Raw genomic sequence first — 20,150 nt, 5'->3', positions numbered from 1 at the left:
ATTGAAATGAAATGAAAAAGAAATTTATAGAGCGCATGATCACTAGGGGCTTCTTGGCGCTTAGGGACGGATTAGCAATTAGCCAATTGTGAATGTTCTCAGCCTGTACATCCACCGGCACGGGGAGGCCAGCCTCTCCAATAAGTGGAGGGGTCGTGGTTGCAAGGGAAAGACTGAGCGACGGAAGGTCAACTCTGCCCCAATTACGGCTGAGTAGGGAACTGCAAGGACAGGATGTTGTGGCTAGGGATTTAGACTTGGGGACCGACCAGGCACATGGGGAAATCTGTACATCTAGAATGTCCTGATTGAGCGACCAAACCATTGATGTGGGTAATAATATTAGTATGTATTATTCAAGTACTTGAAAAAATATATATTTTAAAATTAAAGTCAAGCATGGTAAACCTACCCCTACAAGTAGACTTATCAGAGTAGCTACTCTCTCTCCTTGCTGGCCCTATCAAATTACTTTTTCAACCCTCTTGGATGGACAGTTTTGTTGCATGAAGCTTTTAAGACTATTTTGGCTGAAAATCAGCTATGCTCAGAACTTACCCAGAATATTCACTTGGATTGTTGCTTCTGACAGAATCTGATCAAGTGGTCCTTTCACTGTTACTGTGTAGTTGCCACTATCTGTCAACACAGCGCTGGAAATATTGATAAAGCCTGGGTAGAATATCTTTAATCGGTCTTTGTAGAGGTCATTGATTTGTGGATTTGTAGAGTTGACCACCCAACTCACCAGAGTGGTTGAGTTTAATCTCCAGATGATGGTTGGGATCAGAGTGGTGAAAGTGTATGCGATCGGTATGGAGATCACATAATCTTTCAAGCGGATCAGCGTGCTGGGGGCGAAAATGTTGATGATGTTAAACGCTGTGGAAACAGAAACATGCTATGGTTACAAACAAAACAAATGGAAAAATAAATGGAATGGAATGTAAAGAGAAAGTGTGGCATGCAAGAAGAGTAAGACATTAAATGAGATCAGAAGGTTAAGAAAGCAGTAGCAGAACCTTCCAGCCACTCATGTGGCTCAGGAGGTACATTTGTAACACCAGCAGAGGGAAGTCCACCCAATTTAAGCTTTGTCACCCCGTATATGTTTTATTCCTAGAAACTGTTCTTGCTGGCATGCCAGGAGACATCTTGAGTGTAAACCATGTTGAAAGGCCATTGTAGAACTGCTGTCATAAAATTTGTATACTGGGAATTCACTCCTAAAGAAGAGGTACATTTGTAGTACTCACATCACAAACGTCCCTGACTTCTCTGACATTTGCAAAGTTAAAAAAAGGACACATTTTCAGTGACTTCTCTATCTGTGTCTCACAAATTTGGAACTCTCTGACAGCTATGATCTGCTCCCCCACCTTCTTCTCACCGTGTTTTTACAGGGCGGTCCTTGGGTACCCCCTCAACCCCAAACCGGAGGACTCAGGATGAATGGGGGCCTGCTAGGGGCCCCCGAAGTCAGTTTCTGATTTCCTTTTTGTGTTGGACAGGCCAAGTCGGAAAGGCTGCTGGAATCTGACATCGTAATTGGGCGGTCAGAAACACTGTCTGTAGAGCTGTACGAATCGGTTTCGTCTGACTAGGGTTCTCCAAATGCTGGTCAGAACCAATTTGGAATAACCAAACAGTTCCCCTGCATCGTAATCAGTCGGCCGGAATTGTTTCCAACCGATTACGATGGGTTCTGACACTGTCAAGGGGAATCCGACTGTCGGTTGGAGGCTTCCCGACTGACATCTTAATCAGGCTCTCTGTGCACTTTACCCATGATAACTAGTGGTTTAAACATGGTTGAATTGGCCTATTCCAAACTGGTATATTTAACTTGACTAAATGTCCCTGGTATATGGTGTACAAAGAGGTACACAGGGCCTACACGTTAAATGCAACTAGTGAACAGCAGCTCTTATTGTGCCATCCACTACATTTGCAAAGCAAACATGGCAAATAACAAATTTCCCTTGTGGCTTTCAAATGTTATACATTGTATCTTAGTTCACATCAATGTTACATGTCCTTCAAGATATGCTAATAACACGTGTTTATAGGTTTGTATTTATCAAATTTTATTTATTTAAAAAAAAAATCTATATATATCACAAAACCTTTTAGATACTTTTTCATATAACTGCATTTCTTTTCTTACAAGTTCATTGTACTCTTTTTAGGCAATTAGGACAGATGTAAAAAGCATACTTCATCATGTTCACCCACATGTAACACTTGGGACACTTTTGAAAGGGAGAGAACAGAATGCCAATTCTTGTATATACCCAGTCTGTTTGTTGAAGGACACTGCTTTTGAACTGCAAGGGTCTGTTTCCTCACTTTCTGTATGGCTATTAGAAGACAACAAGCAGCTACAAGAGGCCTTTTCCTGGATGTACCCAGCTGACTAGTGACAACTGTACCTGGAATGAACCCTGCTATTGGCCTCTATCGGACACCCGGTGAGTCTCAAACTGCATCTCCTTAGGTTCTGGGGGCATTAGAAGTGTACTCCCTTGGCTGTCTAAAAGAAAGTTTGGAAACTTTTAAAAACTGTTCCTTCGAACCAGTCGGTCTTTGTCAAACTTTCTGACATCCAGTAGTTCACCAGGTGTAGTCCACTAGGTGTATCTGACTCAGGATCAGTCGAGGTCTGCCTGAAATTGCACCTTGGTCCCTACCACAACCATTGACTAACATGTTTGCTTCACTTTTTCTTCGACAATCTCTACTTTAAAAATTCATATCTCTGGTTCCCCTTAAGATTTTGTAATTTGAGTATCATATTACATTTTAATCTATTTTTCTAATTTGGTTTGTTTATTTTATTGTTTTTCATTTTTTCTTTACTACTGTTTGGTGCTGCATAAATAATTTACAAAGTGACCCAAGTCAAGCGTGTCTGCTCTATCCCATAACTATCATGGGGTTGAGCTCAGGTTAAGTTAGTGACTGCAAGAGTTCACCCTGACAAAAGGTCTGAATATTCTTTGAGGTGGGCGGTAGCCTCTTCCTTATAATGTTCAAAATTCTTAGAAACTTACTATTCAAAAGGTTTCTGACAAAAAAACAACTTTGATGCCCATGAAACTAATCCCGCTACCTCTGCAAGGTCCAAGCCTATTCCTGGTTTGCAACCTGCTTGGAGGGTTGCCTCCAACCTGGATCTAAATTTGAACCTCTTCTTGAGTAGGTCCCAATCTTGCTCCCCTCTGCTTGTTGATATGCCATACACTGCCTCACTAAAACAAACATGAAGATACCTATTAGATTAATACCCAATCTAAACTCGAAATCTGCACCATGCTGTAAGGGAAAATATAAATGATGCACATGTAGGATTATGTCCTTCTCTGGGTTATGAGGTTCTCCAAACCACTCTATAATCATAAGGGACACACACAAAGGATTAATGTGGACTAGGAGCCATAATATGAAAAGTGTCACCGGGCAAAAATGGGTGTGTGCACCAGTTCTTTTCCCCACAAGGCACTTTGATAATACAGAAAGGGTTGCAGACACTTATGGGGGGGCACACTGATTGTGTGCCACATAATCAGTGCGGTCTGAGGGTCACTTTTCTGAGGGAGAGATGGGGGTACTGGGGATGCCCCAGAAATCCATCTACCTTCAGGAAATAAGAAGGAGAGGAGCACTGATTGCTTTGATGATGAAAAACCTAGCAACACAATTGTTGGGTCCGACTCTGACCCCCTTCTTGAAAGTAATCCAGGCGAAGTTGCTTCCCTCGATTAACTATGGCAGCGAGGCTATGCGGGGAAGAGACTCCAAAGACTTGGATAGCATACAGGTCAAAGCTTCCGCTTTACACCTCCCCGGCTCAAATAAGACTGGAGTTCAGCCTGCAAAAGCAAGATTTAGCCAGATACGGGGCATACATCATTTGCTGGCACAACTTAGAACCGCCACTACAGATACATTAAACTCTCTGCTATGGCAGGACATACAAGGCAGAGATGCTTCTCATGCAATAACTTACTTGCAGGCAGCCTTGGAAGCTACCAAACTCTCAGCGCTCTGGGACACACAACTTGGGCACAGCACTGTTAAGAAATTAGTCTGGAAAAATGTTAAATCACTCTCCTTACTGGAGGATAAGGCACTATTCTCTAAAAGATCGCATGCACGGATGTCCCTCAATTCTTAAAAATCTCTAACACCACAAATATATTTTAACCAGGGCTACCAAAAAGCCAGAAAAATAAAGTTCTTAAAATACAGACTAGGGATTCTGACAAGCACAGAGCACCTACGCCATGGCTTAGGAAAGACGGAAATAAAGCTTGCATGCTATGCAACTCAAAGAATGACGTTACCTGTTTATGTGTAGAACTACAACAAGCACGCCAACTGCTTCTTAACCCCTTCGGTGCTCATGACGGAGTGGTTCCGTCATGAGCGCCGGTTGAGCTGTGCTAATGACGGAACCACTCAGTCATGGCCCCACCCGCTCAATAGAACCTTCAGCACGTCGCGAAAATTCGCGCTGCGCTGAAGAGGTTAAAGATCAATTCAAGCAAAAAGGGATCAGTACCAGAAGGCAAGCGGTGCTCGCCTGCTTGAACCCAATAAACACCAAACTAAACAGCAGATATGTCAAATTTCTCGAAACGGCCAAGCAAAGAATGCCAAGACTGCTAAAATCTGGGGTCAATACCATAGACTCAGGCCGACAAGCAGACGGTCAAGAGTACGCAAGGATGAATTCACTGCACATGTTCTTCTAGCACCAGAGGGTCACCCTTGCCGAAAGCAAAACACTAGCAGCAAAAATAGATTACCCACGAGCAAGGACGGGAGCAACCTAACACGGGGATCAGAACTGCTCACCCCTCTATGTAAAAAGTGTGTTTTGAGCAGCCATATTGAGCTATCTTTGGTGCAAATAGTAATGTATTTCCAATTTTATTTTTATTTTAATGGTTTTAAATAATGACGTCTTATGAATTTTTGTAACATGTATTGCAATGGTTTTAATTAACTATGCATAATAAACCTTTACTTACTTACCTTTCAATAACTTGTTGTCCAAGGTCAGGATCAAGACTTTAGCTGCACAGTGGGCTACAAATTAAATATAATAGGTTGCACTGTCCCAGTGGGTACATGGTATGCCCATTTACAGAAGCACCACGGCTGTTGCGCTCTTTACTTTAAAAGGGCTGATTGATGAATCAGGGCTATGTATGAGTCCTAAAAAATGAGAGCCCTAAACATAAAATTAATTTAAAGGCAGAGAAATTACATAGGAAACTCAACATATGAAAATATACATGAGACAAGGGTCAAAGTACAAACAATTACGGTTTATTGAAATGTAAGAAAAATACAGAAGGGAAAATGTAATGGTTAGTCAATCGATGCAAAATGCAAACAAATATTATTTGGTAGTGGAAAATGAGTCCTAAGGTAAACCACAAGCCAGCACCATTTACAGTTGAGCATAAGTTAAACAAGATGTACAGAAAATGTGTTTTAAGGACTGCTCAGTAAGTTTAAGGAACCTAAGCAAAATCCAAGTTCAGAATGAAAACATGCTAGTGTAGGGTCTGCTCTCTAAAAGGTCCAGAGGAAGATCTTGCTCATTTCCCAAATGGTGAGTTTTATAGTCACTGAAGTCTGACATAGAAAGTTACATTGAGCTATCCAAAGGTTAAACAGAAAACACATCACACGGCAAAATGACTTTTACTCTACACCATTGAATTAAGATGTGTTATGCTCTACGCAAAAGGAACAATTGATAGACAGAATGCTGGACAATGCCAACATTCAGCCCCAGTCACAAGGATCTGGGTTAAATCCATCAGTTGGCACTTTAGGCTGGACTGTTCCCAAGTGGCAAGGGGTCAAGACTGATTTGCATGCATATGGCTGGGTTCAAACTGGAATGACATGGTGATAAAAAAAAAAACGATGGATTTAGGCCCAGATCTCCGTACTGGGGTGATGGTATGACATTGTTCTGCATTCTGTCCATTAATTGTACTTTTTGTGTTATGCTCGACCACCGAAACAATGACACATTGAAAGTATAAACAGTATCTACATTCAGCCGAAGAAAGTAGTCCTCAATTCTGTATGCAATTGTAAATCAATCCTCTCCAGGAACATCAGGAACAAACTGAGCAAACATTAATACATTTTCAAAGTGTTATACAGTGGACAAGGGCATAGAACTGAATTTCATATATTAATGAAATATTGAAGCTCATATTTAAGGCACCTCAGTGACCAGTTAGAGAAACAGAAACTAACCTAACATTCCCAGGCTGCGCCTCACACGTATTTGAAATGTGCAATCCGAAAACACAAGTAGGCCAACACCTACTAATGTCAAGCTTAACATTTTCATTATATTAAACACAGTTAAAAGATTTTATTTGTGACTCTTTTATATTAATTAAAAGTGGAGGTTTAATATTTGTGGAAACTGTCCAGAATCCATCCGTTAGATGATAATCAACATCACAAAAGCACACTACAAATCCATCTCCCAGTTCACTTGCTGCTCTTTTCTGATTGGAATTCTCCCATAATTCGACATAGAGCTTTGCTTTGAAGTCCTCCATTTTATACTCTTCCCATTTCTTTCTCGTACCAGTTGTCACATCTTCTTTGTTAGGCCTACAATGTAATGCCTTTCTATAGCACATTAGTCCAAAAAACCTAACACACAATATTATTATAATTAGTGGCAGTAGGTCCTGTCTCACTATTCCACCACCCACATTACCAAACCATAAACAAACAGCTTCACCCATACCTATTTCTTCAGGAGCTTTTGCATCATGTAAAACAATAGTAATATCAACAACATCTTGTTTAACATGCCTTCTGTTATAAAGCATATAAGCACACTACTGGCTCAATTTCAACACACAACACGCACTACCTTCTTTTGCAAGAAGAATGTCTAAAGCTAGTCTGTTCTGCACAACCATAGCGCACAAAGCAATCATTTCTTTGTTAATCTTGGTTAATGGTCCAGTAATGTTAGTTGCAATTCAATTATACAAAGTCTGCAACTTTATAATCTCATCATCATTCATGGCAACACCAAAAGAAGTAATCAAAAAAACAAATATATGCATGAGCAATCATCCAAAAACATGTTTCACTCCTTTGAGTCACTTTTCACTCATTTCATTTGCATGGCACACCAGAGGAAACATTAGAGTAATATAACAGCTACTCACCCAAATTTATGGTAGGGTAAAAAAATGTAATTTTACCACACACATAATTAATGCCTCGATAAATATTTTTGTCGCCCTTCACAAATTCATAATCAATTACTAAATTATGAATACATTCACTCTTTCTAACCATTTCATGTGACCCCAGACATTCGGACCTCTCATGCATCATGCACACAATTCATTTTCTCTCTTATTAAATTATACATGTAGGATGCAGATTTGAACATCTAAATCTCTTGTCAACCTCTTCGTGAAACTTAGCCTCTTTTGCTTATTCCAAATGCATGTTAATTTTCACTCCTGTCATTACATTTTCTCATAAAATTGAGTTCCACACCACTCAACTTACACAAACTCTACTCAAAAGCCATGTTAGTAACACTAATAAGTTGGATGATTCTTTGATGTTCTGCAGCAGAACTGAATTCCACAATATTACATAATTTCTCCAATGGAAGGTCTGCATCTACATTATTTACTTCTAGAAAGTCTTGACACAACTTTGATATGCTACATGACGAAGCATATGGAAGTTGATTGTAGGCCATCATCTCTGCAAAAGAAACAGGCAAATACATGCAAACAACGCAGTTTTGCACACTCATTATTGTTAAATATTAATTTAACAAACTAGCATAGACTTTTTTTGTAATCATGAATAGGCACAATATAATCAAATATTTTTTTCCTAAAATTATTAGTACCATTATATGATTCAATTTTAGACTTAGATGAAGAATATCCTCCTAAATATTGACGACTCTCCAGAATTCCTACTAAGATAATCATCAAAAATATTATAATAAAAATCTTTCACACTGAATCTAGCTTTTTTTAATTTTGTCCATGAAACATTCTATTAAAATCTAAACTCCTTAATATGATGCAAAAATCAATCTAAAAAACCTTTAGAATGTCAATGTCATTATTAACAGGGTCCATTCAATGAATGTCTATAGGAAACGTACTATCTTCGACTGAATACCAAGGGTCCAAGATTAATCACCTTCAAAATAAGAAGTCAGACTTTAACTAAGGAAAATAGTGTATGCACTTTTGCAAATTAAAAAAAATATATATATATATATTAATTGCTCGATTCTTCATCAGTGTTTATTTATCATTGATTTTCAGCAATCTCGTTTCATAACAAGTTCTCAACGGTTACTCATAAATAAACTGATAGTCAATGTCGCACAGCTCTAGCTGAATCCCGGACCGATAATGCATGCACTGTACAGTTCTTGTTTGGCACTTTCACTCTCGGGCCTCTTCTGATCACTGTTTGGTCTGACTCTATCACTCACTTTTGTTCTGTTTCTTCAACTGTTTTACGACTGTAGCTTTCTTATGGCATCCACCCCCCCTCTCACAATTACAGCTTTAATGTTAGGACCCATTTATGACAGTTGCTGCATTTTTGTATTCACTTTTTGCTCAATCTATGCAATTTTCAACTGGGACAGTTTGACTTGCTCTGTCTTTTTTAAACTCATACTTTCTTGTGGTTGAATTTGCAAAGTTTGTGTTTCTCATGCTTTGCGAGCTTCATCTCCTTCTTACAGCTTCTGTTTTTTGAGCAAGTAGCGAACTCGAGCTTGACACTTTGACTCAGTCATTGGTGTCATCACCTCTTCAACTGCAGTCTTCACTTTCTTCGTTTGAGGTGTATGGATCCACTGTGGCAAAACTGTACACATTACTGCACTAGTTGTCATGAGGATGACTTGATGGGGTCCATGCTCACATGCTTCTACACCACAACTCAGCCTCCAGGCTGTACGACTTGGCAGTGCTCTTTATCAATGATGAGTTAGATTTCCTCTGGAGAGAGATAAAACATACCACATCAAACAAGCCTTTTCAGTAGTCCAAGATAAGTTAATCAGAAATATTTATACAAGTACAGCAGCAGTAAAAATTAAGAATTCATATTACTCACCCCATCGATATCTCTTGATTGAAGAGATATGTTGCTTTACTAGGAGTACTTCTCATACCGATTAAGATGAATTGTAATGCATCTGGCCACTTCAGTGATGTTGAGTTGCACTTTTTGGACAACTCTGATGTCAGAGTACCATAGAATCTTACTACATTTACTATCACCAAGCATGACCCTAGACTATCACATTTCTCATGCACCGTACACACAATTCCTTTTCTCTCTTGTTCCATTCTAAGTGTAGAATGCATCTTTGAATGGTTATATCTCACTTCAGCCTCTTTTTGCAACTCAATCTCTTTGGCTTTGTCTAATTCTGACTAATTTTCACTATTTTCTCATTAAATTTGCTAATGAAATTCAGTTTTACACCACTCAACTAACAGACACTCTTCTCAACAGCCATGTTAGTAATGTTAATACATTTAACAATTCTTAGATGATCTGCAACAGAGCCTAAGACCATAGTATTAGGTATTTTCTCTAATCTACATTTACATCAAGAAATGCTTGATCACAAAGAATAAGCATAAATATACAGCAGGACAGCATATAAAAACAATAGTTGATTGTAGGTTGCCATCTCTGCAACCCAAATTGGCAATTATATGCAAACAAAACAATTTGTATTATTCCATCAATATTAATGTAACAAGCTAGCATATGTATTTTCTTTGTCATCTTTAATAGGCACATTATAATCAAACTTTTTTTTCCTAGATCAATTACTATCAGTATACAATTAAATTTCAGACTTAGTTGATGCATATCAAACAGAATTGCAAAGACTGACCAGAATACCTACTGAGGTAATCAGCAAAGATATTATAGAAAGTATCATTAAGACTAGAGAACAGCTTTTTCAATTTCGGCCATTACTACTTTTAAAAAATATCTACTAAAATCAAAAGCTTAAACTACTAAATATGGTGCAAAACCCAATCACAAACAAACCTTCAGAATTTCAAAACGTCAAATGTCAATGCCAACAATAAGAGTTTCAGTTCAAGAAATGGCCATAGGAAATTTACCATCTTCTACTGTGCACCACAGGTACAAAATCAGTCTTTTTCAAAATAAGGAATCAGATTCTAACTAAGAAAAATAGTTACACTCAAGAAAATTAATTGCTCAGTTCTCCATCAGGAATTATTCATTGTTAATATTCTCCAAACACATTTCACAATAAGTTCACAGTGGTTCTTCTAAAATAAAGTAATATTATTTCATGTCAATGTCTCTCTTCTCTGGCTGAATCCTGGCAGATAGGTCCCCTCAGATAGCAAATAGGTCCACTCAGATACGGTATACTTCTTGTTTGGCACGCTCACTCTTGTGGATTTTCTAATCACTGTTTGTTCTATTACTCAAATCTGCTTCACTCTTCTTCAGCTGTTTTATGTCTGTGGCTTTCTTTTGGAGCTTTCCTACTCCCTCTCACATTGACAGTAAGATTGTGTTGGAGCCAGCTTTCGTGTTCGGACCCTTTTATGACAGTTGCTGCATCATCATTTTCATTTGACACTGGATACAGGTGGAGAACTCCGGCTTGAAAATGTGAATTAGTAGTTGGTGTCACCATCTGTCAGAAAGTGGATTATTAGTTGGTAAGGATGGCAGTCCACCACAAGTATTCATTCATTGTTCTTGTTAGGTCTGGAAAAGGTTTCAGTATTTTAAACCTGAGCTAAACGCTTGGTAGCTATGGCACAGAGAAGACAGGACTTAACTTACAAAAATATGTAAAACATTTAAAAGTACCAAATCAGTTAAAAAGTCAAAATCACTAGAATCTCACTCCACTTTATGAAAACTAAGAATAGGTTAATGAACTCAGTGACACCAAAACAACTGCATTGGGGACCCGAGAAATTAACTGTTAACGTTTTAAATGAAAAGCTGTTTCCCTACACCACCAAGCCCTGCAACAACCTGAGAAACAAATAAAACCCAAGCCGCAAACAGCACCCAGGGTAAAGGGGAAATGGAGAAAATTACAAAGACTTTAGGTCCCTTTAAGATGACTACCTCAGTTCTACATACAGCAGATTCCCTCAGTGTTCTAGTGTTGTTGTGCATCTACAGCAAATAAGAAGTTTTGTTTAGGACTTTCCTTTCTAAAGCACAAACATAATCAAGCAATTGAACTTAAACTGGTTAATGTATGTTCTTACCCAATACCTTGCATTTCCCCACTAGAATCTACCAGCGGGAACCCTTGCACCATCAACGTGTAGTTGCCATAGTGTGTTAGCCATACATTGGAAATGTTGATAGTGCCAGGATCGAATATCTGTGGCTGGCAGCTGTAGGTGTTGTTTATCTGTGGAGCAGTAATGTTCAGAGCTCAAGAGATAAGGGTAGACACACCTTTTCTCCAGAAGATGACAGGAAGAGATACATTGGAAGGGTAGGAAATGGGTATGAAGATCACATCCCCGACCATGAAATCCAACGAAGTTGGGGCAGATACATTGATGACTTCAATGGCTACAAAAATAGAAGAATTGAAAAAATTATACAAGGAGTGCAAACTAGGGGCCTGATTTAGAATTTGGCAGGCAGATTACTCCGTCAGAAACATGATGGATTTCTCATCCGCTGTATTACAAGTGCATTATATCTAGTGGAACTTGTAATGTTGTGGACATGATACCCATCATGTTTGTGATGGAGTAGCCCGTCTGCTGAACTCTAAATCAGGCCCTAGGTACAGAACTTTATTTCATTAATGAACACATTTTATACAAGTAACAGAACATGACTTAAGCATCCATTGTATGTCCAAGTCCATACAGAATAATGAGGCCTCACTTAGAACAGATTGTGTAGATGTTAGGAAAGTTGAAACTGGCAGGTTTAAATAATCAAATCACTTGATGGCATCTGATAGTGTAAGAGACAGTAATAGCTCTTTGCCATGACAATTAAGAAATGGTCAGATAATATTAGAACAAATAATTGGTAAATAAAGAAAACAAGATGAGACTACAACTGATAATTAGAGGTATGTTCATTAGAGACTAGAAACATAATGGTTGAAAGTGAGGAGGGAGAACAGTAAGCACACATTATGCAGCAAGCAGTGAATAGCTTGTGGGAACTGTATTTACATTAATATTTTAGTATTTTACCTAGAAATGTGTACCTAGGATACATAAAGGGTGGAGAGATGTGTACACATTTTACGATCATCTGTGACAAAATTGAGCACTATAGCCCAAGACACACAGTACAACAAATATCTTTTCTATTTACTTGTGGACTGATATTCTCACTGGGGTTTCCTGCTTGTGATCTCATCTGTCATGGTCGCACAGTTTACAGTCAGATGTTTCACAGAACATCCCATGGGTTTGGTCTTTTTGGGTACATTTATGAAGATGCAAAAAGATGGTTCCCAAAGCTTTGAAGGCAGAGGGGAGTCACAAGTGTTAAAATATAATACAACAGTAACGAACAAACATAATTTAAGACTATTGATAAAAGGAAACAAGTTGTCAACTAATCGCTTATAAATAGACTTTGAATGCACATTTCAATCTATCTGGAACAAAGCAGAAGATTCTAGAACAATGCTAGTAAATAGACTTTGACAGCATGGCAATCCATCTGGGATAAGCCACAATGTTCTGGAGCATGCCAGAAGGTTCTGAAAACAGACTTGTGATGGTGGCAGTCATCATTGATTTCAGAAGGGTGTAAATACGACTTCCATGGAACACACCCCTTGCTAAGCAATTGGAGTTCCAGAAAAGACATCACCCTTGTTTCTTCTACTACCCCAGCTTACCTGTGCATCCAGGGTATCTTCTTCCTCTGAGAACCATGTACTTCCTGGAGAGAGTTTTCGAAGATCTGCAAGAGATAAAAAAGACAAGAGAAAGCTAAGTACATTTATTGTAACTTCTTCATGTGCTCATTTATTGTACCTTCTACTGTGCACATGCAAGTCAGGAATTTGAAACACATTGAATTATGATTGAGCATCAGTAAAAGAACTTGGTGGAACAAATGCAAGATAACATTATTATTATTTGGTGAATCACGAAATTTGCACTACGCAGCATGTGTCAAATTCAGAGACTAGTTTAATTCTAGTGAAGAACCAATCAGAAACAGAAATAATTAATGTTTTAAATAATTCTTATGTGGATTAACGGTATATTGAGTCTAGAGTGAGACGGACAATGTTTATAATTGAAACTGTAAATCACAAGCTGTAAAGGGTTTAAAAAAAATATATATATATTTGTTCTTATTGTTCATTTTGTTGTTCAGGCACTCGTACACTGAAGCAGATGACAGACGAGCCCTACGGGTGATACAAGAAAACTGTTTTACAGTCAGTGGTTGACTATTATTATGTCCAGGAGCGGCCCATGGAGATAAGAGCATTAGGGCGGGGTTGCGGGGCAACTCGACAGATGACGACGAGGGAAAATGTATTTATTTTATTTCCCCTTGTCATTGTTTGTCAAGTCCCCTCCACCCCGCCGCTTTTACCTGTACGGGCCACTCCTAATTTTGTCCCAATCCACCATTTCCCTTTGTGTTCCTCCAGAATGAGTGCTGTATACAACGTGCTTGGTTAAGCATCAGGGGATGTGGCAGGACAAGCATTATTCATCCCTCCTCCCAGGCCGGTTATAACAGGTATACCACTCACTGTTCAGTAATTGTGGTATCCGACATCATTGTGAATCAAAAGTGGTGAAGTATTATTGCACTCTGTATTACTGATTTCTTATGAGGAACAAATACTCCATGTCATAACTGAAGGATTGTAACCTTCTTGCTAAGAAGGAATTATGAGTTTATATGTGGAAAATGGTGCAACAACAGAGATATTTGCTTGACATTCCCATTCCCTAGTGCACCATCGGTGAACAACTCTGGATCACCCAATAAAACAGGGACTCTGTATTACTGGTACTCTCACTATTAGAAAAAACAGGTGTAGTTTTACCACCCATTTTCCTTCAGGAAGACTGGATGTCTTGTAATAGTGCCATTAGAGGAAATAGCAGTCATGTTTCTTCTGAACATGTTGGCAGTGAAGAGATCAAAAGCATTTCAGTGGTATGCTAGATCTTGTTGGCTCTTCTGAAGGGCTAGTAAGAGGGCATATTAATTTAGTCCATGGGACCGGTATTCCAGGGAGCAAGTGTAGCAGGAAGAATCACATAAATATTGTGTTACCACAGCTTTGGGCATGTTAAGAAACCGTATGGAGGGCATGGTTTTTGCAAGGTAAGATGTGGCTAACATATTGACTTATTTAAACTCAGCGGTGCAGAATTTAGGCAAAGCCATGTTGAAGGAGTCAGCACTCATGATGCTTGAAGGAGGAAAGTAAGTTCAATCTTGGCATAATAATAGGGTAGGATTAGTGATACTGATGAGGACTTTCTCTAAAGGGAGGAAGGAGTAGTGATGGTGGTAAATTGGGAAGTTAATACAAAAGTCTAGCTGACTGAGTTAGAGTACTAGAGCAAAGTTACACTCCATCCAGATTCACTGCATACTCCATAATGTATTCCACAAATTACGCCAACATTAGTCCCTATTTAATGATATTTTATTCCATGTATTCCAATAGATCAATTATCTTCACAAATTTCACTCCTGCCACATGTGAGGCGATATATGTATACGTAAGTTTCTTCTGCAACAGATATGCCTATCCAGGCCTTTTTCTGGAGCATGTTATATACATAAAACTTCCTTGGCAGTGGATCTCATTAACCCAAAGCATTTCAGGCTATCGGTAGCCCTTCCTCAGGGGTTCATTAAAACCGTTAAATATTGAAATTAGTTTATATTTTCAGACTACTGTGTTTTAATCAAACATTAAAGCAAACAATCCATGCCATGCTTTACCCAAAGATAACATTTTCCCTCTAAACTCGCAACTATACACTAAAGACATTGTGCCCTGAGAAGCCTCCCACAACCTCATTCACCCTTCCTTATTGAACCTTACTTAGTGTTCCCTTTGCCCATTATTCCATGATAACTCAAACCTATAAACCTAACCCATGATATAGTCGTCTGTACCTTCATAAAACAACATTGTGTTCTCCTTTTAAAGCGTGTCTACTTGTCACGCACACCAGTGTTTAATACATTCATGCTGTTGCACCTATTTCAACAACGAATGCCTGACTCCACCCCTCAACTTCAACTAATCCCGTAATGCAGGTCGCAACAACACCCTGCATGACTATAGTTCCCATAAAGCACAAAACATAGCACAGGTGGAAGCACTATTTCCCCATATGGATCACCAGGAAAAACATAGAATGCTGACCATTTGCTTGCGAATGGGGATGGTTCCCTCGATTGAGGATTGTACCACTTGGGAAACGATCTTTGCTGCCATATAGATCAGAATGCATGGTACCCCTTCCATAGCAGTAGTTCCAGATGGATTGAAACAAATACGGAATGAGTACAGGCCAGGACCTGCCCTGGACTTGGGGATGAAACTGATGGGTAATTTTGCCCAAGTCTCTGCATATCATGCTTAGCAACATAAAGGGGGAGGCAGCAGCAGTGGTCATACACAGCCGCCTAAGGGAAATAGCACCTATAAATAAGGAGCGAGAAGTACAAATAATTATCAAAGAAACCTATGCTGCATTAGGGAGAGATAATTTGGGAACCAAAGCAGGGAAGCCACAAATGGCAGGTAGTCCAGACAAGGACAACTTGCAGCAAGCACCCGCTTCTTCTAGAAGAAACGGGAGAACAAACAGTCCTAAAATAACAATTCAGAAAATAATTCTTGATCAAAGGGTGGTTCTCCCCAATGGGTATCAGGACACTGATACACATTGCTTTAGTTCATTTAAGGGTTCATCAAAATACCCTCAGTGGGATGGGCAATCAGAACAAAAGACTGATGATCAATGAAAGACAAAAAGGGAAACACATTGTACTTCAGATTATATTATAAAACAGAAAGAACAACCTAAAACAAAACCTCAATTTTAAAAGAAGAAAGTAGCTGCCTCAAAAATTAGACATGCCCACATTGCTGAGAACTCAGCTTCTGAACAGGGAATGGGCTCTGAACATGCCAGACAGCGCTGCAGAAGTAACAAAAGCTCACCAGAACCTGAAGGATTTTCTGGTGGCAGCAGTATTGAATGAACATATCACGGTGGAAACACTTGATACAAGAGTTAGTGTCCCACATAGCCTGTACGAAATTACACTCCAAATAGAGGGGGACTTCTCAAGAAAAGTTAAAGGTTTCTTTTGGGAGAATTTAACATATGGATATGACATTCTGTTAGGAGAATAAAATTGTCCACCAGAGTTTGTGATGGATTGCCCAAAAGGGGAATTCACCATATTGCCTGCTTTCTCCGACCTCATTCTAGAATCTTTGAAACATTCACACGCGCAGAAGTGGGTACTAGCTCTAGCTCTGGCATTTTACTGCAGCCATGTAGGGTGGGACGTGGAGTCTACCCACCACAAAATCCTATTAAAATCTACTCCAAATGCACAGAGACAGTACCCTATTAAATATGATGCAAAAAGACAGGTCAAAGAAATCTTAGACCAACTTGAATACCAAGGTGTGATTGAGACATGCTCCTCCTCAAAGAATAATCCTTTGTTTCCCGTATTGAAACCTGACAACTCATATTGTCTAGTTTTAGACTACTTACATTTAAACACATGCACATGAACATCTGAAGTTCAGAACGCTCACAGTGCTGCATTAATAAATAACATTGTGTGAAAAAAAACAAAATTACATTAGACATCTTGAATGGATTCTTCTGCCAAAATATAGCTCCAGAAAGCAGATATTTGCCAGCATTTTCTGCCCTCTGAACTTAGCGTCACTTTCATCATTTGCCCCAGGGGTATAAGAAAAGCCCGGGGCCATTCTCAGCAAGAGTGTCAGACATATTACAAACATATGCTGAGGAGGCAGTATCCTATGTAGATGAAATCTATCTGACGGACGATGAATTATTTGAACACTTGAGCAGGGTGAACAACATAATTGTGGGATTCGCCAATTTGGGCTACAAATTTAATTTCAAGCAATCTAAAATTGACTCTCTCCCTGTCCTATTTTTGGAATATGAGCTATCAAGTAAAGGTGAGAGTCTGGCAGCCAACTTTTTAGAAAAGTGTGGGCTGCTCCAACCTCCAAAGAATATAAAAGGTTTGCAGTCCATTTTAGGATTTCTAAATATTTGCAGAACGTACATTCTAGATTATGCAGAAAATGTTAAAACTTTCTACAACTTAATCTGACCCGATTTCACAGCACATCAGTTGACACAAAAACACAGATACTCTAGATTCAGTTCATGCTGACATGATAGCATCTAAACATTTGCGCACACCTGTGAATTCCACCAATTTAGTGATCCGGCTGGTCCAAGGTTCATCAGGATATACATACATCACTTTCAATTAAGGTGAGACAGTCCCAAATGTAAACGAATCACATTTATACACAAATGCTGAAATGTGATTTGCGGCCACAGAAAAAATAGTGACAGCAGTACAGAGAGCTGTAGTGAGAGAAAGAGCACTAGCACAGGGGAAACTCATAATCTATGTAACCCTTGTACCAACTTTAGAAGCTGTTACCAAAGCGAGCATTCCAAATGTGAAAGCAGTGCATCCATGATGGATACAATGGGCTAATTCCCTCACTGCAACAGATGTAGATTTATATAATCCTACATTAAAAATACAAGCATTCCTGCAGTACGAAAGAATACACCCTCTCCTGAATGAAATCTTGCCTATAGAAAAATATGACTACAACATTTACACTGATTCTTCTGCTCAGCCTCCCATTGGAAGTACACAACAGTATAGCACAGCATGTGCTATATTGAAGGGTCGTATGCGGGACGGTAAGTTCCATCCCAGCAATACGACTACACAATCTCTAGGAGATTGTACCACGCAGCAGGTAGAATTAAAAGCCCTGATACTAGCACTACAGTCTACGGATCGGGAATTCCCCACACTGATAGTGTGCAATTCATTTTACTGTGTGCAGTTCTATAATGAATATCTTCATTACTGGCGCCAGAATGGGTTTAGAGATTCCAAGGGTTGCAAAATAAAGCATACATTGGTATGGGAACAAGTGGCAAAGCTGAAAACATGCCTGCCACGGGCTCAAGTTATTCACACCTTGACTCACCAGCGTGTTGGCATACATGTTGAAGGGGATTCACTGGCTGATGAAGCCGCCATGGCGACAGTGCAAACCGATGCCTTTGCTGCAATCACTCGTTCTAGCACGAGGATAGACAGAGATATACTGATAGCTGTCAACGCCTCTAAAATTTGCTCTGCCATTCCAAAGGTCTATCCACTCAAATTTTCCTATACATTAGATGCACAAAACACACTGTATGCTCAAATTCGAGGATTGGGGGATAGAGTTATACTACACATGGATCACAGATAAGGTTTAAATCTAGCTCCACATGAGGGTCTGGGCTCACCACACTTAGGAGTCACTCCTACAATTTCATTACTGAAGCGGCGATTCTGGTGGCCAAGGGTTATGTCCTGAAGTGCAACATCTGCCAGCAGATGAAAGGTTCCACCATAGCACGGCCATCACAAACACTATTACTCATTTCAAACAGATCTCTTGCATGTGTCTATTTGGACCACTGCAGCCCCCTAAATTCAGACGGGGCTTACAGGTACATCTTGGTGGCAAGGTATTCATGCTCTAGATTTCTATGGGTGTGGCCTCAGCGCTTAGCTGATGCTGGAACTGTTATAAAGGATTTGCGAGTCGTGATCGGGACATACGCTACTGGCATGTTACATTCCGACCGTGGCTTTGCGGTACTCCTCCCGCTACCATCCCGAAGAAAATTCGGTGGTAGAGGGGGAAAAAGTGGGACCTACAGCAATCCGTAACAGCAAGGGTATTAGGTGCTGGCGGTACTTGGGTCAATCACCTAGATGGGGTCCAGAGGGCTCTAAACAGCATGCCAAGAAGTTCCTTGGGAGGACGTACCCCGATGAGATCCTGTTTGGTACAAGAATGTGAGTACCTGACCTTGATTGTGCCAGCACAGTGGCGGATGTAAAACCGTTTGAATTAGATGATCGTTTGCTGTTTTACAGGAACTCAATGAATTCCGGGCATTACAAAGCAACATCCAAGTAAAATACAACACCACTGGGGAAGTGAAACCGAACACGGAAAGGCGTGCTTTCATGGTTGGGGACCTGGTTAGAGAAAAGATTGTGGACAAGAAGGAGTGTGGGCCATCCTATAGAACACCTGTACCTGTCCTGGTGGTTCAAGGAACAAGAACAGTACGTCTTCCGCCATTTGTCGGCAAAAAAGAAAAAAGATTTGTCTCCATTGATCTGATAAAACCACACAATGTGGCCAATTCTCAACAGCAGGGCAAGTGGAGTCCTGAGTAGCCACTGATCTCCTGTCACTACCATACTTGAGGTTCAGATGGAAAAACTAATAATGTTTCAAAACACATCTGCACAAGATGCAGGAGAAGCAAACAATGGAGTACGAATCACACTAGTTGAACTTGAACAACATCCAAATACAACTGACACATAAATTGCAATTCGGCTCAATATGAACTTTACATCAATGTGCCTTCACAAGAAGCAACTGCCAGTTCTACAAAGACTGCTGAGCTCACAAAGATAGATTGAACTGCGTCTGGCTACTTCATCAACTCAGATGACTTTTTTTCAGATCCGAGTGAACCTGAGCAAACGCCACCCAGTTCCAAAAAAGGGGAATTTCGACAAGTCTATATCTGGCTGAAAAAGCCGTACTTTGTGTACCCTTGTTTACATCTTTGGTTTGCATTAGGGATCGTGCTCCTATTAATTTGAATTGATATAGTAACTGTCTTTCTCCAAATACTGAATGGATATTACCTCGCACATTGCTCCGCAGTACAACCTGTGAACTTGGT

The 20,150-nt window shown here is 39.6% G+C and overlaps 1 protein-coding gene across 1 annotated transcript in view; it reads right to left on the bottom strand.

The window, feature by feature from the left end:
- Nucleotides 1-20,150, bottom strand: part of LOC144769667 (uncharacterized) — a 759,350-nt gene that overhangs the window by 709,247 nt on the left and 29,953 nt on the right. The window contains exons 2-4 of the mRNA XM_078653842.1: nt 12,971-13,035; nt 11,359-11,500; nt 559-882 (exon numbers count right to left, since the gene is read on the bottom strand). Of these exons, the coding sequence (XP_078509968.1) occupies nt 559-882; nt 11,359-11,500; nt 12,971-13,035 (531 nt within the window). The remainder of the gene's footprint in view (nt 1-558; nt 883-11,358; nt 11,501-12,970; nt 13,036-20,150) is intronic.

The sequence above is a fragment of the Lissotriton helveticus genome, chromosome 7, assembly GCF_964261635.1.
Source record: "Lissotriton helveticus chromosome 7, aLisHel1.1, whole genome shotgun sequence".
Taxonomy (NCBI): Eukaryota; Metazoa; Chordata; class Amphibia; order Caudata; family Salamandridae; genus Lissotriton; species Lissotriton helveticus.
This window is presented reverse-complemented; position numbering and strand designations above follow the sequence as displayed.